The following is a 27,054-nucleotide window of genomic DNA, read 5'->3' as shown; positions in this document are numbered from 1 at the left end:
TTGTACAATTATATATTTAAATATTTATATTTTTAAAAAATAATATTTTATTAATTTCAGATCAGATCAAATTTAGTATGATTTATATAATATCGGATTAAGATCGTGGTGGTTGGGAATAAAAAAAAAATTTTATAAAAATTTTGAATCAGATCAAATTTGAATTTGATGAACATAAAATCGAATCTAATTTGAGACGAGAAAAATCCATCCAAATCTGACCTATTATCATTCCTATTTAAAATAAGATAAACACTAATTTACTAATTATTATTTATTTTAATTTTATTAAATTTTATAATTTTATTTCATACAAAAAATTTCACAAAGTAAAATAGTATCAACACTTAATATAGGAAAATTAACTCTAAAACACAGTTAATATCAAATTTATGACTTTTCCCATTATAGTCCGTAATCTTTGATGGATATCACTAATACTCATAGCTCGTTTGAGATCAAATATTACGATTCATATTTTGTAAAATATTTTTTATAAAATAAAATCATGAAATCTAACAAAATTAAAACGGATAATGACTCACGTTGGTGTATAGCTTGACATTGGAAGGAACAAGAACTAATGTTTAATCAGGAGAAAGTACAACCAAGAATAAACAGATGAAATGGGATAACTAAAGAAAAAGAAGCAAAGCATTAATACGACGAAAACAAATTTAAAGAACAAACTTCTCTGACTATCTCACCTGATCCACGGTTTCAATCCCACTGAAGCTAAGTATCCAACTCTTCTGTCCAGGATGTTTCCCTTCAACAAGCTCTACTTATTTAATTATTTCTTTAGCTAAAACTTGTTGCCTTAACCATCTTCTTCCAGCCTGAAAAAGCATCAATTTTGACAATGGAAAAAAAAAAAGAAGAAGAGTTTTTAAAGACATTAATCTAGTGCAAAGGCCAAGAATATCTTTTAGAACGTGACCTACGTTGCATAATCGCAAGAAATCAGTGTTGGGTTTTATGCAAACCTCTCCATGTAGCCCATGAACACTGGATATTAGCCCAATTTCAAAAAACCGGACACATTCTTGCTGTCTTCAATCATCTTTTTAGTGGCTGAAGCAGCCAAGTTTATGTCAATGTTTATAATAATTCACCAAAGAAAAGAAAAAGGCATGATTGACCCATTGAAATCATCTGCCAGCAAATGGATCACACGTGGGTGATTCTTCGGGTAGCCCTAAACAGAAAGATACTGGTGAGGAGCCAGATACTTTTTAACAGCTTAGCGGCAGAAGATTGTCCTCATACCAAGTTCTTGGGGGCAGTGAGTGCTAACTTTTGCGTACATACTCAACTGTACATAGGAAGAGGAGGTAAACCAGCTATAACATTATGCAGATTTTGTCTAGTCTTGGACTCTTAGTTGTAGACTATTTGAACATTGAAGCTGTAGGACCGTTGTAGTTTGTCAACAGATCACTGTCTTCTGTCTCTTTGAGAGGATATCAGGTTCTGCCTGATTATTCTGACTTTTCCTCTCTATTTTGCATTCTTTTAGGTGTTTATGTGATCCGGAATTGAATCATTGAATTTCATATGCAAATATAATGTATATATCTCTAAACGGATTTATGTGTTGTGAGGGTTGAGATTTTGAGGATTAGGGGTAACATTGGTGTCATTTACAGAAAATTGTATAGTGCAAAATACAGACTTTGTTTTTGGTTGTCTTTGAAATGGATGTAATTGACAAATATTAGACAAATTTTACATTGCAATCGATAATACTCAATTTTCTTGGGGTTTCTTACATTTCAACACATGCTTCTCTGCTAGCAAACCTCAACAACTTGTCTTCACTTCGCTTTATACTAGAAAAAGGATAGGCATATTCTCACACCAGAATTGATAGACAAAACGAAAATGGAGCCCTCATAAAAGTTGCTGCTTACCTTACTTGCTAGAGGCTTTGGTTGCATGATACGTTGAGACGTATTAGAGCAGAGGTTCCTCGACGGGGATAGTGTCATTCTGGTTGTGATGCCTTTTGTCTTGCTTTCCTTGTTCTAATTTCAAGATCAATGAGGAAGAAACATTTGTTATGTTCCCCGACATAGTGAACACGACCATTCATCTTATTTAGAAGCTTCTGCGACAGGTTTAGCTCTAGGCCTTCCTGTGTCGGGTTTCCACCCTCAAACATGTCTTGGATAAGAGTAGTAGGAAGGCCTTTACTGGGGTGAGTCATCCTACAAGCTAAGGACAAAAAAACCGCTGGTTTATCATGAACCGTCTTACCATTCCACATGATAAAATTCATATAAAAGGGAAAGGAAGAATAACACCATTTCATATGCCACTGAGCTGAGTTCATCCACACCCTGCATCATAGTGTCATTCTACTGGGCATAAACTAACACCTTGGAGCTACTGTTCTCCATGTCTTGAAATGAATCTCTCATTATAAGTTGTAAAGAGTGAATCTGCTACTCTTCACCACTTCAAGAAAAGCATTAAATGATGACCTTAGAGGCATTCTTCCACCATAGTCCTTGTCCTCTGGGTGATGCTTGGCTCCTCCCCATTTCACTTCCTTTGCAGTGTGAGACCTGAACTCGAACAAGAAATCCTTTTAAATGATTCTGGTAGTAGCCATGCCACAAACTGCATCACCCAGTAAAGCATCACCAGGATAGCCAGCATAGGCCAAACTATCAGTACTCAATATTCCTGTAGAATCCCCATGAGTGCTGAGCAGCCACTCAGCTATTTCTTTTACCTGTGATTCAGTTGGAGTCATACCCAGCAACCAACATTTTCCACTCTAGTACAGTGCAGCCCCATCACACTTTCCAAAGTCCATCATATTAGGGGATTGTGTCACAATACCAAATGGGGCATCACGGAGCAGCATATCACAGAGAAAGGTTTGAGTCCTTAGAATCTTCTTCTCTGTTAGTTGTGATGCTAATTGAAGCTCCATGTATAGCTGCAGTCCAAATGATTGCATAAGGAATTCACAGGCATGACGAAGGGGGAAAGGCACATCGCGTGGAGAAGTGTGATGACAGGCAACCAGCCCCCAGAGCTTTGATGAATCATTGCCAGTAATAAGGACTGCCATCACTAATGAGGCAATGGTGCCCATGTTTGCCACATACTGTGTGTGGCATCCATAGGGCGACCTTAATGTCGAATTTACCAAGCATAGAGGCTGCTCCAGCTCATCGCTTTGGATGACTTTAGTTGGATTCGCATGGCAGTCGCAGATCATCCTTACCCGATTCTGCTTGAACAAGAAACGGACAGCTTGAGGCATATCTGTTGCAGGATAATGCAAACCTAAGTACGGCTCTAAATCAGACCTCCTGATTTCTGACACAAGACCACGGTATCATCATGGAACTTGCACACCATAACCCTCTTATAACCAGTAAGCTTCTGAATATCCTCCACAACTGTATCACAAAATACACCAATATCACCACCAGGGAGAGACTGCAGCCTAGCAATTGCCCTCACAGAGTTTCTGTGAGTGCACAGCACCAGCAAGGGACAATGCAGGATCGCCCAACCGTGCAGTCTCCAAATCAATCACAATCCCCACATCAATCCTATGGAATATAGCATAAAATTGCTTTTTCAGTGCTCCTGGAATAAACCCAAATTGGATTTAACAATGAAATCTCCCTAGAAGCTGCAGCTTTTGCCAAGGAAGCACCTGATGCAGGCGTAAAAAGACTTCTTGTATCAATTCCAATCAACCCTTCAACCCTTTAGACTCATCCTTAATTCCCAAATGCAAACCCGACAACTCAAAGCAATTCTCACCATAACTACCGATCCGAAAGGTGGGTTCTTCAATAGCAATCATACAGCCAAAAGGGTTGAATAAGACCACCTATTCGGATTCTTGACAGATAAGCAGTTATTTTTTCTTCAGGTAGACGTTGTGGGGCGTAAATAACTGATCTTGAATAGTTAAAGCACTTATCAGACACACCTGATTCCTCAAACTCAGCCATAAGCCTAGCATCTGCATTGTACTGAGCAATGGCTTTGCCCTTATTCATGAGTTTCATGTTACTTGCAGCTGATGATGAAAAACTAGTATTGGGTTGTTGTTGTTGGGGCTGTTTTGCTCTTTCTGCTCTCCCAAGTTCCATTTCTTAGAGGGTGGTCTTTTTGCTGATGGGATTTTCTTCTCTAAAATTCATTTGGGTCTTGTAAGAAGAGTAGTATAAGTAGAAGCATAGTTGTAAGGGAAGGAGTAGCTGGTACTTTCAACTCCTTTTTGTTTGATGATTCATTGATTCTCTCCTCGTAATAAGCTTCCACATGTCTTTTTCACCCTTTTACCGCTCCTTTTATCTCACCCCTTAAACATAGCTTAGTTGTTAGTGCTTGTTTCCATTTCCATAATCAAGATTTCTTCTTGATTAAAACCTGCCTTAACACAATTTTGCTACTACTAATTATGTAATTAGACCAACATTACTGTACCAGCACACTATCACTCTCGTGTCAACTTTTGTCAAATAAGACCCTCCCTTTTCTCATTGTTCTTGTTTTGAAACAATGATCTTTTTCAACTTCTCTCATTTCAAAGGTTAAAAATGAGTTATACCAGTAAAAACATATTCTTAAACCACATCAACCCAAGAAAATCAATCACATTTGGTTTGGAGCCATGAATCCAGAGTTTGAGATACTGTCAAAACTAAGAATAGGAATGAGGGGACATGACGTTGTGCTCCCCACAGGCCTCAAAAAATGGATATAAATAGAAATTTGTAAGCACTGCTTGTCGACTCTGTGAAAAGCATAAGATATCAAATAACAACATGTTTTGACAATTAAATATGAAAAGATAGGATAAGACACAAGTGGTTTGGTCCATTCTCTTGGACCTTGTGTTTGTTAAATATAAGCCATGAATTTTTGTTTGCTCAATTGCCAACGCAGCCCCTTTTCTTCAGTAGCTTTGTTTTTTTAATGTAATTGGACAGTCTATGTAATCTGAAATTTCATGTGTGAATAATGGATTCCAATGAGTGTGGAAATGAAATTCTCAATTACTGTGGATAAAACCAATAACATTATCGTAATCACATTGCATGTTGCTTAATTAGTGATTTTGACATGTAACTATTACATTAAAACTTGTGTTTAAGTTCATACAAAGTTTGAGGAATCATCAATAGTTCAACACTGACAAGTGACAACGTTGACGTCTCCAAGGTCAATGCTTTTATACTCTAAAGTTTCTAATTATAGCAAGTCAATTCAACAAACTTTGCCTCTCCCAATCAAAGCCATTTTTCATTTTTTTTTTCAAAATTAAAGAGATCAAAATCATTTTTCTAAGTTTGGTATTTTTATTTTTATTCATTTTTATTTTTTCCTTTTTACTTTTTACAAAAAAAAATTATCAAATGAAACCACTCTCTTCACATTTTTAATATGTACCGTATATATTTAATGATGAATATTGGAAGGTGATAATAAAAATATATGGATAGGTAGAAATGAATTTTTGGCTATATCTTTGTTTTTATTTAAAAATATATTTACTTAAAAGAAAAACTAGTAATAACAGCAGCAAAAATGCCGTGGAAAGCACGCGTTAACCCGCAACTAGGAAAAACATCAAACTCCATTCCCTCCGCAATTTCGTCCCAATAATTTCCTCTCTTTCTACGAAATTGCAAGTGTCAACGCGTCAGACTGAGCTGGTCCACTCCTACGTGGCAAATGCCACAGGTCCAAACTCCTCTTAAAGATTTGATCACAGCCGTCCGAATCATCCAATGGAAGCCGACATTTGCCCCTTCAAGTTCAACCTTTGTCTTGACCGTTCGTGGAAGTTAAAGAGTGAGAAACAAAAACATTAGTCTTCCTTTAGCACAAGAGAGAGAAAGAAAGAAAAGAAAGTCTTCATATTTTTTGGCTTCTAAACAGCCACAGGTACTTCTATTTTCATGCTCTAGAATTTTCACTTTTTCTAGCTTTATTCTTTCTCGGTAAAGTTTCTTTTAGCTGATTTTGTTGTTTTCTTGTACTGTTTCTTTGATCTTTAGTTCTGGGTTTTTGTGGGTTTTTAATTCATGATTGTTTAAATGATAGTTAGAACTGTGTAACTGTCAGTTGAGCCCTTTTTTTTTTTGTTATTGGTTATATGCAAAAAAGGGTTATGGTTTTTTGGGTTTTTCTTTGCGTTCTTTGGTGTTTTTCTGTGTAATTAAGGTATGTTGATGAGATATTATTGTGTTTTATGGGGTTAAAAGACTTGGGTTGACTTTAATTTTGGTGGTTTTACTTGAAGAATTTGTTTTTCTTTGATATGGGTTCTTATTTCCTTGTCTCTTCATGAAAAGTTTTTGTACCTTTCTCTTTCTCTCCTAAAAATTTTCTTTCTATGAATAATTGTCTTTCAAGGCAGACTACAGTAGACCCCTATATTTATCTAACAGAAATCAAGATCTAGGTTTCAGATTTGTGGTGTTTAGTGATATTCTGAATTGATTATCTTAGCATTCTTTAGTAATTTTATAAAAAGGGTCATAGACTTTTGACTTTTAATTCTCATTTTTTTTTCTTTGGTTTTGCTTTTGCTATACTTGTCTAACTGCTCACAGCTTATGTTGCTTGAAAATTCTTTCTTTTATATGTCAGTATCTTTGTACTGTTAGTTCTCTATGCCAATCTGTTAGAATATCTTTGCTTCTTAACTTGACTATTCATGTGACACAGCTTCTGCTACTGATTTGATTGTTTAGAGGGGTTTTTTCCCCACTGATGTTCCAGAATCGAGATTGTGGTATGTATAACAGTTTCAGATCAAATGCCATCTCTAAGAATGAAGACCAATTCAAGCACGGGTTCATTAAGAGAAAAAAAGGTCTCCACGTGTGTCAGAAGTCTAGCATGATTTGCAAAAGACCGTGCCGCCATGTCAGGGTTTCTCAGCAAGGAGATGAATCCAGTAAATGTATTCAAAATTCTTATGATGGTAAGCAACTACATTGAACAAGGCTGGTATTTGTCTAATGTTAATTGTTACAATTGCAAATGCTTGTTCGAGTGTCCTTTTATCAAGGTTTCAACATTCTTGTTTTGTTTGCTTATATCTTGAGTCTTGACATTGTGTGTTCTCTGTAAATTGAGTGAATTAAAATTAGCAATTTCAAGACATTGCTTTTGCCAACTAAAGTGTGGACAAGACTCTTGACACTACCGGGCCTGGTCTGTGATTTGTTTTACACGAGAAAAGATGCTTTACTTGCATTTTTTTTTTTACTTAAATACTACTTATTTTATTGAGTATAACTGTAGTTCTAAAAATTGCAATGCTGAAGTTAGAATCATCGGGCTCTTATCACATTCTAGAATGTTAAAAAAATGCAGTTGTTTGAAATGATACCATGATCATTAAATTATTGCAGACTGTAGCAGGGCAAACAAATGAACAAGCACATATATCAACCATTTGAACCATTTGGAGAAGAAAATATTAATTTATTGGCTAAATTAGTAGCTGATAATGGGAAATTACGATCTCATTTCTTGTATGTATTACATTGCATGTATTCCCTGCACTTAGACCCATTGGTCCAGCCTCTATGTTGTGCTTTCAAGCATAAAAATGTATTGGTTATTCACTCATTCATTTATTTACTTGTCTGCATGTATGATAGGCTTTCTGTTTGTAGGGCCTTTAACTGGTTCTTTTCTTAAAAATGTTAAAAAAAGGAAGATTAATTACATTGATATTTGTAGCCTTTTACATGTTCTTACTGCCTGTTCTTGGTAGATTCATCAAATGTAGAAGTGGCCTCACAAGTTTTTGAAACTTATGAAGCCATTGCTCAGCAACCAATTTTGGAGAAAGACGATTCTCAGCTTCAGAAAGAGCTTCCAGTTTTTGTTAATTCTGCAACTGTGGGGAGAATGGTAAATTTTTGTTATTTTTTAGGACCTTATGTTTTAGTTGCTAATTGTGTTTTTACTCTGCTTTTTGAAGATATCAGGTAGTCGACTTGCCCCTAATTTAGTTTGTATTTGCTAATAAACGATGGTTTATTAATTTGCAGGAATCTTCCCACATCTGTGCGTCAAACTTAGAGACAATATTCTCTCCTTTTTTGGAGCCAATTCAAATCCACAGTGAACAAAATATTGACAATGATGCAGGTGATTCTTTGTTTCAGCTAGTTAAATGCTATATGTTGTATGAATTTGTTTTCTCTTCCCCATTTGTGGCTTAGAGAATGACAATTTTTTTAGCATTTCTTTGAAATACCTGCCTAAACATAATGATTAACTTATAAGTAATCTCTTGGCAATTTGCATGATCCATATAGAGACCATTTTATTTATAAAAAATTAAGAATAAGATATGGCTATCAGGGCAATAGCCTGTTACATAAAAACAAAGAACTTAATAGTAGAAAGATTCTTATTGATCTTGTTGCATGTTTTTGGGGCAATCTGTACTTCTATGAACTTTTGGCATTTGATGTTTCATGCTACCATGAAGAATTATGATAATATGGAATTTCAGTCTCTGATGGCATTGCTTCAGAAAACCAAGGCCTTTAAGGACTGAGTGGCTTATTTATCATAAACTTTAAATGATAAAAAATTCTGTGATTTTTAAATTACATTCTGTAAGGAAAAAGAAAAAAAGAAAATTCTTTGAATAAAGTATGAACCTATAATCTTTCTTCCCCTAGGCAGGCGCCTTGATGTTTAGGTTATGTTTATAATTATGTATTTTTACCTGTATCCAATGCTAATCTTTCACTAGTTGGATGAAGAACTTTTGTGCAATTGAAATATTGGAGAGGTTGTTACTTTTTTGTGTAATGAAAGTTGCAAGGTTCTGTTAAGATAGTTTGTTGATACAGTTATCTCTTTTTTAATTGTGGTAGGGAGTAATGATGGCCCTGAAGTGCCAGCATTAGGGGCTGATGACAGTGATGATAACAAAAGCTCATTTGGTAGTCAAACTTGTAATTTATCCGATTTCTTTATATCTGACATGATAATCATGAGCATACCCTTCGGTGGAAATGCTGTTGATGATAATATCTCTGAGGCCAATTCCTTTCCTGATTTCAAGTGTTCTGAGCCAAGTATGTTGTTTGATACGGCTGAGCAATACATGATATTACCTTTCCTTGAGGACACTGTCAAAGCCAATGATATAAATGATGTTAATTTGCATGAGGAAGCCATGATGGTTCAAGACAATACTGGTTTATGTCTAGCAATTGATCAGATGAGATCCTGCATACAGGAAACTGATGTTAACTCTGACTTTGATCTGCAATCGTTTATTAAAAATTTACCAGAACTATCTGATGTTGTATCAAGCTTTCGGCCTGCTATGGTTCCAAAGGAGGCTTGGAGAAGGCAGGCCATAACTCTTGTGCTTGATTTGGATTGTAAGACGTACATGTTTTGTATGTTGTTCTATTGTATGTTTTTTTTTGTCTTTGGAATTCATCCATCATTGATTCACCAGTACTGCGCCTGAATATTTCTTCAATTGACTAACTAATTCTAGTGATCTTTTAAATGGAGTGTGGAACAGACCATTTAGATTCTCACGTAAAGCCATTAGGCCTATAACCTGGATTTTAGTCTAACTTGAACTGATTATAAAAGAACTGGTGGAACCTTTTGGGAAATTATTGTCTCAATTCCTATAAACTGTGTAGGGTAAAACACTGTTCTCTTGCAAACGTTGTCTATGTCATAATCACCACATATGCTGTATTTCTTCTGTTTGTGAGGTTAATGTTGAAGTTTTGCATGAAAAATTTTAAATGCTTTCAGGGGTTTAAGAAGTTATAGAATGCGAAACTGTTAAAATTGTTGGATGGCTTTTATTATCTTACATATGCGAACCATTTGGGATGGCTTTTGAAATTTGTGACCTTGAAACTGATTTCTGTTTTATAATTTGTGCGGGATTATTTGAGCTTTGCTTCTTTTTGTTATATTTCACTTGTTGTTTTCAAAAAATTTAACAATAGTATTACTATAAATGTTTGATCACCATTGCTTTTATACATGCAGAAACTCTTGTCCATTCTACACTAGAATATTGTGATGATGCTGACTTCACCTTTACAGTCTTTTACAACATGAAAGAACACAACGTGTATGTAAAGCAGAGGCCTCACCTCCAGAAATTTTTGAAGAAAGTTGCAGAGATGTTTGAAGTTGTCATCTTTACTGCAAGCCAAAGCATTTATGCAGAACAACTACTGGACATATTGGATCCAGATAGAAAGCTTATATCTCGGCGGTTTTATCGTGAATCATGCATTTTTTCAGATGGAAGTTACACTAAAGATTTGACAGTTTTAGGGGTTGATCTAGCTAGAGTTGCTATAATTGATAATTCTCCTCAGGTATTTTACCTGCCCACTTCTCTAAAAAGTTTACCCTTCCTTTTCTGAAAACATATATTGCTTTTAGCTTAATTTGCTTGTGATATTTAATTGTTTTATCTACCAAATTTAATGTCCCCTTTGAATGAGGCAAACATTATGTGGATGTGAACTGGTGATTTAGTGACTGCATCTCTTTGTCATTAAGTTTTAATTTTAATGTATTTCTTCTTGCAGTTAGAAATGATGCATAAAGTTCATTTGAGAATCATTTTCACTAAAGACAATTACAACCAGATTATCCAATTGACCTATTTTAACTGTAAATGGTCGTTGTGAGGACTTGCTGTGCCTTGCTACTTAATATCACCTAGAAAAGGACATAGGTTATTTGTCTAGTGGTAGGATCAAAATGCATTGTCTACTATCAACTTAAATGCTACGATGGTGAAATATCTAGAAGCAAGAAATAAAATGGAAAAGAATAAGTAATTGTCCCATGCTTATACTTCTGATTGCTTTGTCTTTGCTGATTTCAGGTTTTCAGGTTGCAAGTGAATAATGGTATCCCTATTAAGAGTTGGTTTGATGATACATCCGATTGTGCACTAATTTCATTACTTCCCTTCTTACAGACTCTGGTTGATGCTGATGATGTCCGTCCTATCATTGCCAAGAAATTTGGTAACAAGGAATAAGCGCACCGTGTTTTTTTTTCTGACTGGCTTTCAATATAGTTCCTCATCCTTCTATTTGCTTTTATGTGAAATTTGGCCTCTACCTAAAAACTCAATTCTCTTTTCTCTTCAAAATTAACCACAAAATATGCTATCATTTGTCTTCTTGTCATGTCAGCTTTTTGTTGCTTGTTTCTTCTCCTCTTAGTTAACAACCCATGTGGAGTGCTCTATCTATTTTTTTTTATCACAGATATAGAATATGTCCCTTTATTTTATTGTACAGTTGAAGTTCCAATCATATAAGGCATTGTGTATGAATTACTTGTGAAATATAGTTTTCCAGATTCCTGTTTGCTTCTTTTTCTGCTGTTTAGCTGATTATCTCGTTATATTATTTGCTCTTTTCTGCCTTTTCTTATGAAAATTATGGAGACTCCATCTATGCTTGTATTAAGAAATTAAAATTCTTAAATGGAAGCTTCTAGGAACTTTTATCCTTCTTAATAGCCCGTATTTGTTTTTCCAATATTAGTTGATTCTGCCGTCGCTACATTATTTTTGTTCAAAAATATAGTATTTTTCAAATCCTGTAAGATAAAAGCTTGAACTTTGGATAATTATTTAGCTTGAACTTTTGATAATTATTTCTGGAGGTTCCATATCATATTGTGGAAGAATGGTTATGTTGACTGAAAAAATCTAAATATGTCAAGAAACCTTGTGAGCCTATAGGCATTTGAGGCAATCATAATAGAATTTATTTGAAATGAAAGGTACTACCAACAAAGATAAGCTCTCACTATTATAACCACTTATATGAAGCCTAAGGCATAGATGCTTTGTAGTAAGGAAACTCTATAGAATGGTATGTAGCTGAAATTAGTTGTTCTTTTAGTTGGAACTAATATAGGGATGAAAGAATAAAGAAATAAATGCTATGCAAACAGAATATCAAACAATTGGGGTGAAGTTGGGTGTAAAAGGGTTACTGTGATTTAACAGTGCTTGATTGTGGCTCTGGTTTTGCTAAATAAAAGTTTAAGCGCTCGATACAGTTAAAGCCTGCAGCTCTAGCAGTTGTTAACACAAGACCTGAGAAAATCAAGTATGATTTGAAGCTGACATCTTGAACATTGAACAAAAAGTTAAATCACTTGCTTTTATTAGTCATTCTGTGTACATTAGTGCATGTCAGAAGTATTTACTGTTCCATTTAGCGGACACAAGGTATTCTTAGTGTTGTCTTTTCAGATGGGTTAATGAGGATAGTATGTCACCTTTCATCAAGTTCTATTGATCAAACTTGTCAGCTGCTTGGCTGCATTTATATGCCTTCAGGATCAGAAGATGATGTTAGGAACTCAAACTGCTAGACTGCTATGCTTCAAATAAAGTAATGGAAAGACGATTGTAGTAGTGACTCCTTGCCGTTGGAAAGGAGAAATCAGTGATAAAGCATCTTCTTTGCTGGTAATAATGTTTCCTTACTCCGAGGAAGATGGTGAATTCCAAGTTTAACTTTTTCTTCTATAAGATTTTCTCCTCTAACTCATAGATAGGCTTAGGTGTAGATCAAGTATCCCAAGCCTCCCCTATCGCTAAGTCACTGTTGTCAAGGTGTGCGCTTAGGTGCCCCTAGGCACTGCACCTTAGCGCCACACAAGAAAAGCTCCTCAAACTAGGGTGCAAATGAAAAATCAATGCTCGTAAGTTATTCGAGCTCAAATTAGATAAAACTCAAATTCAACTTGCTCATTGTCAAGTTGAGCTCTAGCTCGAGTAGCTCAACTTAGTAAGTGAGCCGAGTTCGAGCTTCCTAATGCTCGGCTTAAGTAGCTCATAAGCCTAATCGAGCTTTTAAATTTTAATAAATTTTAGTATTTTAATTTAAAAATTATTATTTTATCCTTGAAATCGAGTATGAGAAGTGAGTTCATTTTTTATTAAACAAGCTTAATTAAGTGAGCTCAAGTAGCTTAATTTTTATTTCAAGTTGAGTTGGAGCTTGAAAATTAAAATTCGATTGAGCTCGAACCGAGTTTTGAGCAGTGAGTTTTAAGTCAAGCTCGAGTTTCTCACTGTATCAATTCGACATAGCTCGATTACACCCCTCCCTCGAACCCTTTCAAGTGAGGAGCATTTGATCAGGCACATTTCTGGTGCATCTAGGTGCACATTTCTGTAAGGCGATAGGCACAAAAAGGCTGGCCTGATTGAAGTTCTCTTGCATTTCTTTTTTTTTTTTTTCATGAACTTTACCTTTAATAGTAAAAAAGGACAATATCAAACTCTCTACTTAGAGAAACGTTACCTGAGCTTTAGATCACTGAATTTTATGGTAGAAGAGTGGGTCATTATTGCAAAGATAGAAGTCTTTTCTGATTAGGCAGGTGATTCATAACTGATTCATACATATACGTTGCTGATACTTATGTTGTTTAATACATGATCCTAATGCATTGATTTCATGCTTGTGCATGTGATAATATATGTAAAACATCTAGACTGCCAAAGTATCTCCATGTATTATCACTGTAAAGTGCATCGTATTGGAATTAGCGACATCTTTAAGAAGTGATTGAGAGATTTGAGGTAAGATGGAAATATAGCCTTAGAGCCTTCGAGTAAACTATGTTGTTTCTGAGAAGATTTAGGTTTTGTGATACTTGAGATACGAGAGGATTAGTGATATATGGTATCCAATTAGGTTATTTACTCAACCTGCTTATGCAACACTTAGACCTGTGCCATAAATGACAGGTTGCACCAGGTTGTGTGCAAGAATCTAGATAGAAAAACTTAAGATAGGAATGGACCCGAAGCCAGAAACAATGAGATAATCTGGGGTTCGACGGCGCAAGATTTTTCTCAATGGGAGCTACCTCCTGGTTAGGTGTTTCCTTCAGCTTGGGTTAGTGGTTATAAGCAGATTATGGGGTGAAGATCATATTGCCTTCTGCAAAGTTGGAGAATTCAGGAGAAAAAGTTAGCTACACTACTTGTCATAACATCTGTTGAATCCTTCGATAATCTTTACAGTTTTACAATTTTGAATGCCTTACCTGCAGGTCTTATAATGAAGAATACTAGATTATCTGCTAATGGCAAAATAATAGGTATGCAGAATTCATTACTACTAAACTCTTCTTCTGAACTTTCTTAACATAGCGACTGACCACCTATGATCCTGACATTTGTTTTTTTTTTTTCCTTTGAATTTCTGAAGTGACAATAACAACAAATTGAGTGATGGATGTAATTTTGAGATGATAAAGATAATTGTAATTTATATTTTCATGTTATTTTGTCTCCAAAATCCCTGTCTATGTATAGGGTAGGAGGTGACTTAGTTCTGCTTTTAGAGGTTAGCACAGTTATTTGGTATGCTTTGAACTGTGGAAACGTTTCACTCAACTGCTAATTTTTTTTATGAAAATGTATATTTTAAGTTATTTTGTACCAAATTACATTTGGTATTTGAATTCTTGTAATTTCTTCACTACCACTTCATATTTATTAATGCTCTGATCGAGTTTGTCTTTGTATGTTTAATTTTAGTTGCATTTTGGGTCTCATTATCAAACAAATTGATCAGGTTTAAACTTGAATCTTTGAAAATGTCGAAATCCAGGCTTGAGTACCTAGAAGAGAGCCCCACTAGCTGTGGCAGCAGCATCAGTCAGGAATAACAAGCCTGGATGATGATTAACACATGATGAGAATATTTATAGGAAACATGCAATGGTAAGCGACCTATAAAGGTTACAGATCAATTAACCAAATTACAGGTTTTATAATAACCATGGAAGATATGATGACAGCAAAAGAATAAAAGAACACGACACCTAGAAATATTGAGTTTTAATGGTAACCGGAGATACCATGGCATCAGCATCTAGCTGTGGTACGATATCATTGGCTTGGAGAAGAGATCGTTGCTGGGAATTTGGGGATGCTGCTGCAGATAATACAGTTTCGGATGCATCACCATCACAAAACGGTTAAAACGCATGCGTAGTATTCGCAGGACAATTCGTCCTGAACCACCATGGAATGATATTAACAAGAGGGTGAAGAAACCACAGTTAAAAATAGTAAATTCTAGGCAAACAAGCAACTCAATCAGATCTCAAAGATGAATCCTCTTATTATTCATCAATATTAGAAAGAAGGTTGATAGAACTGATAATAATTTAGATTCGATTATATTTAATTCGATTTTTTAAAAAATACATAAAATTATAAAATTTGATTAAATTCAAAATGAATTTTAATACAATTTCAATCGAATTAGTTTAGTTTAATAGTTTTTTTATTTAATTTTTTAATTATATATATAATTTTAATAAAAATTTTAGATATAAAATAATTAATTTTATTTTATAAAAATTTAAAAAATATATAAATTAATAAAAATATATAATTTAATTTGATTTAATATTTTTTTATTTTTTATTTTTTATTTTTTGATTCTGAATTTGATTTAAAGTTAATATCTATACATTTAATATTTAAATTTAATTTAAATATAATAAAAAATTTATGTAAACCGAATTAAATACCATAATTTCGAATCGATTTTTGATATCAACTTTTTCCTCACTCCAAATTGCTGGTGTAGTAAAATTTCTTCAATTAAAATGGTGATGTTTGGAAGAGAAAAAAAAAATAAATGAAAGATTGGCCCTCGGGGAATTCAAAGTTGGATGGGGTTAAAGATCCAAGAGCTGCGGATAAGGAATGTCCAGTCCGGATTCAACATAGAACCGCGAACCCTTCACGTGGCGGCACGTCATTCGCTTAAACCAACTGCACTTTTATGATTAAGCAACGGTTAAGGTTCAACGACAAGCACCGCTCCACGTAGGCAAAAATTCAAGTGTTGACATTGACAAGTATCAGTTTCCGTCGAACAATCAAAAGATATTTTTTTCTTCGCCATAGATACGGTTTTCTTCTCACTGAGAATAAAGATGGTGACAATGTCGATATCTCCACCGGCGGCAGTAGCACAATCTCTTTACATTCTCCATAAAAACGCACCGTTTTTTCCTCTTCGAAACGCGCCGTTTCAAGCTGCAATCAAGCTCTCCACTCTCGCTCACTCCTCTAGCTCGATCAATTTCAATCCTCTCAGGTAATTTTAATCTGGATTCGATCAAATTCAGAAAAAGAAGGAAATTTTGAGTTCTTTTCTTTTCACTAAATTTGGGCTTGGCAATTGTAGGTTTTCGATAAAGCATAAGGAAATAAAGAAGAAGAGTAGAGGATCGGGTGCGGTTTGCTACGCTGCTCCTCTCTCACCTCGCAATCTCCAGTGGATCTCCACCGCCTCTTCTGTGTAAGTCTTCTCATTTCCTTTTGCTTTCATTTTGAAAAAAAGCAAAAAAAAATCATTTCTTGAAGTGATTTCAAACAGGGTTTTATTGCTTGCAAAAGGAACAGTAATTCAAAAACAATTTCTTGTTCCATTGTTCGCAATCCAAGCTCCATCAAGCATCATTTCATGGATGAAGTAAGCAAAACTGTTCTTGCCCTTTGTAATTCTATTGATTGTTTTCCTTTATTTTACATTTTCTTGGTGATTGATGGTCTTGAAATTTGCAGGGCTGAATATGGTCTTTGGTCAGCATTCTTGGCACTGCTTGTCCGTCTGTTCTTCTACATTCCCGGTAAATTTTATTTTATGTTACTAAATATATTGACTGGATTTGATTTTGCACATAATTTTATATATTTTTCAGAATTATTCAGGAAGCATGAACCATGTATTCTTCTAATCATGAAATTGTGACAGTTTATTTTGTTTGCTAATTACTTGGAGGAGAAAGTGATCCTTTTCTGTTTCTAGGTGAACTTGAGTTGCCATTGGTAACACTACTCTTGGTGATAGTGGCCCCTTACCAAGTAATGAACCTAAGGTTGGTCAATGTATTACTTTTAGGCAAACTGATGCTGTTATTCTTTCTTTTATACTTGTTTTTGTTGGGGTTTATGTATTTTTATTGTATTTTTCTTTTTCCATTGGAAGGGGATCTCAACAAGGTGCTATCATATCCTTAGTGATCGCAGCGTATTTGGCTTTCCAGCATTTCTCAGGTGCAGGCAGCTTGCAGAAGGCATTTGACCAAGGTTCAATTGTTGCCACCATAGCCATTGTTTGTATGACTGCTGTCTCCTGCCTGCTTCTGATTTGTATTTAATGAACAATATTTCTTTCAAGCTATTGAACACGTGTAGAAGGAGAGAGTACTGTAAGAATAATATTAATTTGCAGACCTTTGTTCTTGTGTTAATATGATGATGATTACAATTTATGCTGAGAAAATAAAAAGAAAAGTATAGAATGTATATGTTCCTTTTTGCTTGACTCTGTAGTGTCATAGTCAGAGGAAGATCGGAAGTGCTCCTGAAATAATACAAGTTCTGTTTGCAGTGGAAAGATTATGATTATAGTCCTTGACACTTTAATGGCTCTTTTTGTTTCACTATTCTTAATCATATATGCCATTGACATTGCCAAAGCTGATTCCTGTCCCTGGATACTTCTCTTTTGATAAAAACATTTCACTTTTTCAATATAAGTAAACTAGACATCAATGTATAATCATATGACTGGTAATAGCAACTAGCTCAGTAGGCAATCTCTGAATCTGAGTTTCTACTGGCTTAAAGACTATCTACACTATGGCACTTCTATTTTATTATGCATATTGGCATTGAAATGAAATTATAAAATTTTGTATGGATATATTTGAGAAAAATACTGCTATGCTAGCTAATAAATCTATTAATGCACTAGCTAAGCCTGTGATGGTTTCCATTACTGAAAAAAGCATTCCTAGAGCCAGAGGGTATCACTAATAATTTATTTTGCTAACATTAATTCTGAGAAAGTAGCTATTATAGCTCATCTATGGGTACAAGAACCTAAAAGATTATATGCTCTTCTTCATTTTTTTTCCCAGGCTTCTTACTCAGCTTTTATGTTTACATAGATCAAGAAGTATAACAATAGAGAATAAGGCCTCTGAGATAAATATCTCATTTTTTGATTCTCAAGCTTGCTGTGAGTTTCTGAACTCTGCAAGCAAGCAAAGGGATTGCAATCTCGTAACTTAAAGTGGCTTCCATCTGCCTAGAGTTTGTTTGCAATGACAAGTGACGACACAAGACCTATTGTGACAAAGATCAGCCAAAATCTGATTGACACAGAGGTGGCTGAGCTGGGGAGTCCTGTTGGTTCTGCTGAACCGTAAACTGTCTCCCCACCTGGTCCCGTAAAAGTAGGTGGGGTCATGGTAAAGGGTGGAGTCATGGTCGTGGTAGTGGGTGGGGGTATGGTGGCTGGTGGTGTTATGCTGGCCGGTGGAGTCACACTGCATTTACATGTTAAAAGAAAAATAAGCTCTTCTGTTCTCTCTGTCTTGAAAATGAAAATTGCATGAGAGGTGGTTGTAAGATATTACCTTGTAGGCGAGGATGCTGCATAGTGACAGTTTCCATTACCTGGACCAATATAGAGAGCCGAATTTTAGTTGAAAAATTAGAATTGTACTACAGTTTTAAAAAAGAACTTAATTTTTGCTTTTTCTTACGAAATCTTACTTGGGTCAGTATTAGTAAACTGAGCTGTTCCTCCAAAAACACAGCTGGTTGGAGCAGGGTGCTTCTGGTAGTAATCGTTGAAAGCATAAGAAGCATGGCCCTGAAGAGTGCTGGGGTCATAACAACTTCCACCAGGTTGAATTGCTGAGCAGTCTGCACCTCCATATCCGCAAGCATAGTCTAGAGCTACTTGTAGAGCAGTTGGTGACGCATCTTGTTTTGCAATACACCAGGTACCTCCTGATGTTGAAGGAGTAGTGGTTGGGACAGTTGGAGTCGTGGTTGGGACAGTTGGAGTCGTGGTTGGAGTCGTGGTTGGGATTGTCGGAGTGGTAGTCGGGGTAGGAGGGTTGGTTATTGGCTCTGTTGATGGGGATGTTGGGTTTGGAGTTGTCGTGCCTGGAGTTGTGGGGTTGACAATGGGAATATTATCTAGTACTGTAGTGGATATTGAAGGTGCAAGGAGTATCCTGAATTCTTGGTTGTTTTGTTTTCTCTTTTGATTGATTTCTTCCAGAGGAGGTTTCTGTGAAACACTTGAGCCTGAAGAGATTAAAAGCAAGTTAAGTTCTTTTTCTTTTCTTTTTCATGAAGAAATAGGAAGAATTTGCATTATTTAAATGGATAGACAGTTGAAGGTTGAAACAGTTGTCAGATGTTAGATCTTAAAGCTCATGCTAAAAGTGCAAAACAAGATTGGGAGACAAGGAGAGCACCTGTTGAAAAAAAAAAACAAAGGAAGGCCAACAACCATGGTCTGGTGATAAATTACTGCCCTTCTAGTTTCAATGATCAGAGATCAATCTCAACAACCACAAGTATCAAAAAATTTTAAACAAAAAAAAAGGAGGAAGAGCAAACACCTTCAGGACTCCAAAAGAGAATCTTGTGAAGGAGAAACCAAGAATACAAGAACCCTTTCTAGACAAGAAAAATACCAGTTGGATTGCAAAGCTTCAGATATTTTGATGTGCAATTGAGATAAAGTTTGAAACCAGTAACTTTAGAGTCGCAAAGGTTAAAAGTGAAAAAAGATTAAAAAAAAAAAAGAAAGGGAAAAAACCTCAGTTTTTAATTGTCTCGTTAGTGAAATGAATTGCACAAATAACAAACGGAGAACTCAATCAGATATGGAGGCAGAATTGCTAAGGAATTCATTCCATGATTACACAAAGATTGCACTTGGTTTTGTTTGCAATATATTTCTACTTTTGTTCATTGCTTTGACAGAAACTTTCTCTAGAAACAGTCACTCATTCATATGACAATTGTTTCCAGTATTAATTCCTCTTGATATCAAGATTGAAATGAATTAAATTATTGTTTTAGACATTATAACAAAATATTTACTTTACTGCCATTCCATTACCTACCAATGACATGAAGTTGAATAACTTCTTATCAGTTAAGAGGAAAATCCTAACAAGATTAACAAAATCTAGTTTCCCACATAAATGTACAAATATGAACAAGAAAATATATGCAAGAAGAAAACAAAAATCTTCAAGGCATATCAATCAATCACCTGAACATAGGAAAAGATGGAAGAGAAAGATTGTGAGAAACTGGAGTCTAGAACCCATGTCTTGAATCTGCTTGTATAATGTAGGTCTTGAAAATCTTATTTAATAAGAACAATACTATAGAAGCTAATATGTATTTATAATAAAACAAAGAGAAGGACAAAGAAGAGTCTATTCTCATCATCCTTACATTTGTTGTATAAATAAAACTTGAAGAATCAAAGCTTCCTTGGACTGAAGAGTGATGGAAACAGAGAAAGGAGAATATAAGGAAACTTGAGAAAGGAGGCAATTGGTTGTTGGGATTAGCAAGCAAGGGAAGGTGCAAAAAGAGTGAAAAAGTGTATGAATGGAGAGGGATGATAAAAGGCAAAAGGGTGATATGTTGGGAATTTAAATCTGGTGTTTCTGCAATGATATATTTGTTAATTGATAATGGCACTGATGTGGCATTTTTTTCCCTCTCTTTTATACTGTATATGGGACTGAATCAAAAAGTTAAAGGTTAGATTGATGCAAGTACTAATGATACAAAATTGCTACCCCTACATGAGGTTGCAATTCTCTGTTTAAGGGTATTGATTCAATTTGTCTAAAGAAAAAAATAATAATGATTACTTATTTAGTAAAAGAATAACGTCCGTGATTTTGCTGCCTGCCTTAATTACTATCATAGAATGGATAGTAAGATCTAGCTTCATCTTTCATTACAGACAGTTTGCCTGAAAGTGAAGGGAAGAACTACCTCCTTAAACAAGCTTAGCTCCTTTCTTCGGCCTAAGGTTAACTCATTTACTATCATTAGACTGTCTTTGTTTTTCACTAGGCTAATCAGAATACCATAATTTCGTTTTTGACAAATTGACAATAGAATTTTTTAATTCTATAAGCAAAGTTAAAAAATTTACCATGTATCTATTTTTAATTATACAAAAGGTATATATCATTTATTAACTGTGTTTGTAAAATTTTAAAAATTGTATACTTTTTGTCAAACAAATAGATTTTTTATGGGTTTTGGGTTTCAATAAAATTTATTAATAGGTTTGGACATATTCTAAAAAAAATAATTACATAGTACTGCATTTTTTTAAGGATTTCTGCTGGGGCAATTGCCACAGTTGCCCCATTGCATAACCTTCTTCTGGCAGTACATTAACATTGTCCTTCGGCTGGTGTTATACCAAGTGGGATCACATTCAGCAAATCTATACCGACTCTGATATGCCGGATATATGCCTAAGCCTTTTTGCAAGCAAATGCTCTTAAGTCAACCGATTGCATGTCAGCTCCGTCAAGTGCAACTATTTGGCAAGCAAATCAAATGGTTCCTCCACTTGAACTGCAAAAAGTTTCGGGATATAAACTACAGATTTCCATACCGAGTATGTACACCATATTGATAATATATAACCAGGAAGGAAAAAGTTGAAAAAGAACAAAAAGACCATGAAAACCTGTTTCTAGCCTTGTCGAAGTGAATTGCATCGCAACAGATGCTGCGTGACATCGCTCCAAGCTGCATATGGAGGGTTAATCAGATATCAAATGGTGCACACTTCAATTCATTGTAGGAAATCTAAGGTGGCCTTTAGGTAGCAGTTGGAGTTTTGAAATCCATATTTTACAAGTTTGGAACAGTAAAGTAGATTTCTTTAGGAATCAAATCAAGAAGCTTAGGGGCATAGATACCATCTTAAAGTTACGACACAATCAACAAAAGAAACACAGTTTTTGGATTTCTTTCATGACAGCTTTTTTCTGTAATTTGTGAAATTCCCCTCCACTCGAATGGTAAAAGAAGTTATTACCTGGGAAGTTTCTATAATCAGGTTCTATTCCATTGCCATTTATGTCCAAGTGATTTGGTGTCACATACTTTCCTACAGTGACAACCACCCCAGATCCATCACGAAGTTCAAAGACAGATTGAATCAGACCCTGTAACAGGCAAAAAGGGTGTAATATCAGATTATAGAAGACATCTTTTGATAAAATATATATAATCAATGCAGATATCTATTACCGTTAGTTCAATAGACAAAAGATAAAGAAAAAAATGATAACAGGCAAAAAGGGTGTAATATCAGATTATAGAAGACATCTTTTGATAAAATATATATAATCAATGCAGATATCTATTACCGTTAGTTCAATAGACAAAAGATAAAGAAAAAAATGAGAACTACGGAGGGAGAGCTTGAGTTGCAGAAAATTAGCTAAACTTCAAACCTTGCCAAAAGTCCTCTCCCCGACAAGAATGGCTCTGCAGTTATCATGAAGTGCAGAAGCAACCTGAAGTGCCAATGACAGTTTAGAATACATGCGATGGTGAAAAGACTAAAGCAAACATAGATAAAGGGCCAACAGGTCTTCTCACAATTTCACTTGCACTAGCAGTTTTGTTATTCACCAAAACCTGCACAGAAGCTGATTATTAGCCAACTAATTTCCATCCCAACAACAAATTAAAGAGTGAAACAATTTTTTCAGGCTTGTGTCTATGTTGCAGAAAACACCATGTGTGAAGTCATACTTATAAGGTTATTTGTTTTAGCGAAGTCCCTGGACATTCTTTTCTTTTTTTTTCCTGTTTAGAGAAACCCCGGAAATTTAAATCTACCAGAAGATTGTCACCCATCCGATTCTTAGTTCCTTAGACATTTTTTTCTGGACAGTTGCTTGAGCAAAATTGGCACTGACCACTGAAAGAATAGACTTCTCTAGAATCAAATGTGAAAGACATACATTTCTATGTTCACAAAAACAAACTAAAGCACCGATGTCAAGATGATGCAAAAGTGCATACAACTACAGGCATTGTAACCAATGGGGTAGTATCAGCAACAACATTCTTCAGGTACTGTGGATCTCTCCCAACTGTGTAAATGATCTGCTCATTTGTTATCAGCAAAAGAAAACACCAAGATCACATAATTAGTACTCAAACATATGCATCAAGAAAAATTTTCTTTTAGTAATAGCATCATAAGCAGGCTACTTTCACAAGGACAACAGAGAGGGATGAAGAAAATAGCTAAAAATCTCATAAGAACGACCAAATGTCCTTCTTGAAAGTTTAAATCTGTAATGAAATGACATACTGTCTCCCCTTCATTCAGAAAGAGCTTGGCAATTTCAATTCCAGCCTGAAATGAGCAAAAAACACAGAGATGATTATCACCAAACCTAGATGTCAGACAAAAAGGTAAAAACTAACTGGGAAGGCAAAAGCAAACAAACCTGTACTAGTCCTCCAAGATTGTCTCTAAGATCCAGAATAAAATATGAAGCACCCATATCTTGAAGTTGCTTCATTGCTGCAGTAAAGATTGTTTCAATTAATCTAACAGAGTATGTAAATAAGAGTAGGAGAAACCAACCATGAACATAGTTAGTTGCACTAGCACTAGCATCATAGTTTCAAGCTAAGCCAAAAAGACATCAATAAGAGGAGGAATAGAACTCTTAAATTATCAAATATAAGACAAATATGAACATAGAAAGAAATCTATTTTTATATGCTTTGGTAGCTTATGCCTCAAGAAATTTGTTAAAAAACAGAAGAAGCACCCATTGATTGTCAATATGTCATAACAGCGAGCATTCCCTTGGCTGTGCTCAAATCAATCAATTTCCTATATATAACAAAGATAACCCATCAATTTTGTGCCATTGATCTAGCCTGTATTCTGGAAGCAGAATGTGTGTGTGTGTGTGTGTGTGTGAGGCAGAGAGAGAGAGAGTGAATGAACAGTCATAGCTTGCACTAATTTTCAAGAAGACTTAAGATATAAAAATAAAATTTTAAGTTATACATTACCAACATGTTTATCAGAAATAACAATCATGTGAATCCACTAAAATAAATAAAGACTTACCAATGACCAAATCTTTTCTAGCCAAGGCATTGAACTCTTTTAGCCTCATATACCCAACAGAAGTGGGGCCTTCACTAACTTGTTCCAACCGATAGAAGACAGGTGTTCGGGCAACAAGTTGTCTTTTGACTTCTAGAGATTCAGTAGGTCCACAATTGCCATGCCTGACCTAAAATTGAGAGTGGATCAATGGGTGACAAAGGAACATGTGAAAAGGTAGGTTAACAATGAAATGCTATATTCAGAGGGCTAATTTAGAGCACAACCTTAATGGTTACAAAGGTTTCATTAGGACCTTGTAACAAAGATGATACTTCAAAGGCTGATTTCCCCCTGACATCCTCCCCATTAACAGCTAAAATTTCATCCCCCTATCAAAAGAAATTGCTAATATAAGGAAACATATGTACAGAGAGACAGCAAATCAACCTTTGCATATAGAATCCTCCAATTTGCACTGCATACAAGAGCATTATTTATCCTATTAAATAAATGAGGAAGGAAGACCTCTACTTCCCACTCTCCATAGTATTCTTGTCCTTCTGCAATCTTTCTCACCCTCTTTTTCTTGGATACTTACTCTTTCAGTGCATACCATTCCTCCAATTTTGATTCAATAAAACAATTTAGCCACGTATAACTGTGCCTTGGCCATGCAGATATATGGTCATAGAAGACAATGCTCTGATGAACCTCAAATCTAGGTAAGCAACATATCAGAAACCATTTTTTTTGGAAGATAAATAACGAGAAAATAAAACAAACTCTTAGCACCAATAGACATATAACAGGTCTACTCTACCTGTCTTACTCCTGCAGTATGAGCAGGGCCATCCAATATGAGTCCTTGTACCTTCAGCTTTACACCTCCAATGTCGTCTGAAACTTCCCTAATGTTTAGTCCAATACCAGTCATGTCATACCTCGCCATCTTCGAGAACTTTCAATAGTGACAAAAAGTGACAAAATGCCAATTGCCATGTAACAAAGAAACTGAAGAATCCGTAAGTAAATTAACACAAATCTTTATATTTGATGCACTTTGAAGTTCCAGCGTATAATAAAAACTATTATAAAGAATTACTATGAGGTGACAAGATCTGATTCAGTGAAAAATTACCTCGTCTGGTGAGAGGAATCGCGTGTAAGGATCGCCTAAACTCGCCAGCATTCGTTTGATTAACTTGTGAGCCTTAGACCTCGTTTGAATTGACGTCCCCAAAATATCCTCTCTCTTTAGCTGCGAAGAGCAAACCATTAAAAAAAAACAAAAACTAGCCAAAAAAAAAAAGATAGAAAGTAAAAAGCTACCTGCCAGGATTTAGGAGACCAGCGATGGCGACCGGTGTCAAGAAAGCTGTCATTAACGATCTGCCAAGCTTCTTGTACGATTTCTTCATTGGTGACGAATTCAGGTTTAAGCTCGACCTTATCTTCTTCTTGTTCTTGTTGTTCTTCTTCTTTGGTGCAACGATCGGGTCGCGAATTTTCAAATTGAGGTGGTCGAGGCGGTTGAAAAGACGGCGAATCTAGAGAAAGGGAAGGAGACGGGGAAGAGACTAGGAGAGTTAAGGAGAGAGCTCCGGTCAGAGCAGTAATTAGGGTTTTCTTGGCCCAAACGGCGGCAATTGGGAGAAACGATGGTGGAGGCTTCTGTGGTGGCGTTGGAGAGAGTGGAGTAAGTGAAGGTGGAGAGTTGCAGTTGCAGAGTAAGATTCTCATCTTCTTTCTTTTGGTTGAGCAGATGGGGTTACCGTTACTATTTATAGGCGGTTAGCTACACGCACGCACGCTCGTGCGAATTTAACGGGTGAAAAAAAAAAAAAAAACTGAAAATCCATTTTAGTTGAAATCGAACCCGTAATCTCCTATTATTGAGTGTTAAACGTACAAATCCATTTCAGTTGAAATCGAATCTTACTCGTAATCTCTGATTAACTATTACACGTGTGTCAATCCCATTTTGACCTCTTTCATAAATTTGTTTGGTTTTATTATTTAGCCAAAAATCTGTAATTTACTATATATAATTTGTCTCTATATGACATGCACGGTATTTTTTTATAATATGATCCAGAGGTATTTGCAATCTCTTTCCAAAATAATTATAAAAGCGCTGCTCACAAGGGCCAAACCATAATTCACATGTATAATATTTTCCTCTACTTATAAAATAAAAAATTCTTCCATTACCATCAAATCTATTTTTAACTTAACTCCAAGCTAAAATTATTATCAAGTTAATGTTTAGCCAACAATGAGATGAGAGTTAATCTAAAATTGATGATTCAATTCAGGCTTTGATTCAATTTGACTTTATAAGATTAAATTTTTTTTTTAATCGAGGTTCATATCAGATTAAAATAAATATTTTTTAAAAAATATATTGGATCGAATTTGATATAAATCCATTACAACCTAATTCGGTATATATATATATTATTTTATTTATTTATTTAAATTTAATTTTTTATATATTTAATTTGATATTTATTTTTAAAAAATAAATTTTACATTAAAAATAATATTAAATAAAAATATGAAATCAAATTGAATAAGGTTGATTGCCAGTTTAAATATATATAATTTTGATAGAGTTCAAATATAAAATTAAAATTTTATATTAAGTTTAGATATTAAATTTATAAAATTAAATTAAATTCGAAACAAATAAAAATATATCCGAATTTAATTCGTTACCATCTTTACTTAATCTTTATTTATTTTGAATGAATTATTATTTTTTATTATAAAAGAATAAAGCCTTTTAATTATCAATTAAATGTTTTTTATATAAATGTTGTTAAAATTTATTTATAAAATATTTGATTATAATTGTAATTTCAAATAAAATTAATCTTATAGTAATTTTAGGTATTTATGAAAAAAAAAAAAAACTGAAACGGGCTGAGAAGAGAATATCATCCATGAGATTTGGGTTAGTACAAAATTGGGGCAAGGAACGGGAGAATCCCAACAGTGATATGACTGGGCCAGC

The 27,054-nt window shown here is 34.9% G+C and overlaps 4 protein-coding genes and 1 pseudogene across 10 annotated transcripts; 2 read left to right on the top strand and 3 right to left on the bottom strand.

The window, feature by feature from the left end:
- Positions 1-1,707: 1,707 nt before the first annotated feature.
- On the bottom strand, positions 1,708-4,190 carry LOC111278460 (phytochrome E pseudogene; annotated as a pseudogene).
- Positions 4,191-5,780: 1,590 nt separating this feature from the next.
- Positions 5,781-14,535, top strand: LOC111278108 (uncharacterized). 2 transcript variants are annotated; one of them, XM_089764859.1, is made up of 8 exons: positions 5,781-5,928; positions 6,715-6,973; positions 7,775-7,914; positions 8,055-8,154; positions 8,895-9,410; positions 10,105-10,385; positions 14,113-14,160; positions 14,271-14,535. In XM_089764859.1, the coding sequence occupies exons 2-7, from the start codon at positions 6,760-6,762 to the stop codon at positions 14,119-14,121; spliced, it is 1,260 nt and encodes a 419-aa protein (XP_089620985.1). In that variant the 5' UTR covers positions 5,781-5,928; positions 6,715-6,759; the 3' UTR covers positions 14,122-14,160; positions 14,271-14,535. The 2 variants fall into 2 exon arrangements, with proteins under 2 accessions (XP_089620985.1, XP_022720327.2); XM_022864592.2 differs by adding an exon at positions 10,904-11,048 and having other exon boundaries at positions 14,113-14,535.
- A 1,239-nt stretch (positions 14,536-15,774) lies between these two features.
- On the top strand, positions 15,775-17,395 carry LOC111278605 (cold-regulated 413 inner membrane protein 2, chloroplastic-like). Its single transcript, XM_022865212.2, has 6 exons — positions 15,775-16,181; positions 16,272-16,385; positions 16,464-16,559; positions 16,652-16,716; positions 16,896-16,965; positions 17,076-17,395. The coding sequence occupies exons 1-6, from the start codon at positions 16,018-16,020 to the stop codon at positions 17,245-17,247; spliced, it is 681 nt and encodes a 226-aa protein (XP_022720947.2). The 5' UTR covers positions 15,775-16,017; the 3' UTR covers positions 17,248-17,395.
- Positions 17,396-17,774: 379 nt separating this feature from the next.
- LOC149517659 (uncharacterized) lies at positions 17,775-21,029 on the bottom strand. Its single transcript, XM_089764860.1, has 4 exons — positions 20,178-21,029; positions 18,653-19,195; positions 18,514-18,553; positions 17,775-18,423 (listed from the first exon to the last, which is right to left on the bottom strand). Exons 1-4 carry the CDS (start codon positions 20,233-20,235, stop codon positions 18,183-18,185), a joined length of 882 nt encoding a protein of 293 aa, XP_089620986.1. The 5' UTR covers positions 20,236-21,029; the 3' UTR covers positions 17,775-18,182.
- A 131-nt stretch (positions 21,030-21,160) lies between these two features.
- LOC111278107 (carboxyl-terminal-processing peptidase 1, chloroplastic-like) lies at positions 21,161-25,790 on the bottom strand. Of its 6 annotated transcripts, none has more exons than XR_016344114.1 (13): positions 25,368-25,790; positions 25,177-25,296; positions 24,859-24,996; positions 24,323-24,427; positions 24,057-24,225; positions 23,419-23,495; positions 23,280-23,324; positions 22,985-23,068; positions 22,556-22,880; positions 22,408-22,470; positions 21,987-22,116; positions 21,633-21,694; positions 21,161-21,517 (listed from the first exon to the last, which is right to left on the bottom strand). XR_016344114.1 is itself a non-coding variant. In XM_022864583.2 (13 exons), exons 1-12 carry the CDS (start codon positions 25,776-25,778, stop codon positions 21,639-21,641), a joined length of 1,437 nt encoding a protein of 478 aa, XP_022720318.2. In that variant the 5' UTR covers positions 25,779-25,790; the 3' UTR covers positions 21,161-21,517; positions 21,633-21,638. The 6 variants fall into 6 exon arrangements, 2 of the variants coding, with proteins under 2 accessions (XP_022720318.2, XP_022720320.2); XM_022864583.2 differs by having other exon boundaries at positions 22,556-22,594; XM_022864585.2 differs by lacking the exon at positions 24,323-24,427 and having other exon boundaries at positions 22,556-22,594.
- Positions 25,791-27,054: the final 1,264 nt, after the last annotated feature.

The sequence above is a fragment of the Durio zibethinus genome, chromosome 8 (genome assembly GCF_047325235.1).
Source record: "Durio zibethinus cultivar Kanyao isolate XHJ-2024 chromosome 8, ASM4732523v1, whole genome shotgun sequence".
Lineage (NCBI taxonomy): Eukaryota > Viridiplantae > Streptophyta > Magnoliopsida > Malvales > Malvaceae > Durio > Durio zibethinus.
The sequence above is the reverse complement of the archived record's forward strand: the minus strand, read 5'-3'. Positions and strand labels throughout refer to the sequence as shown.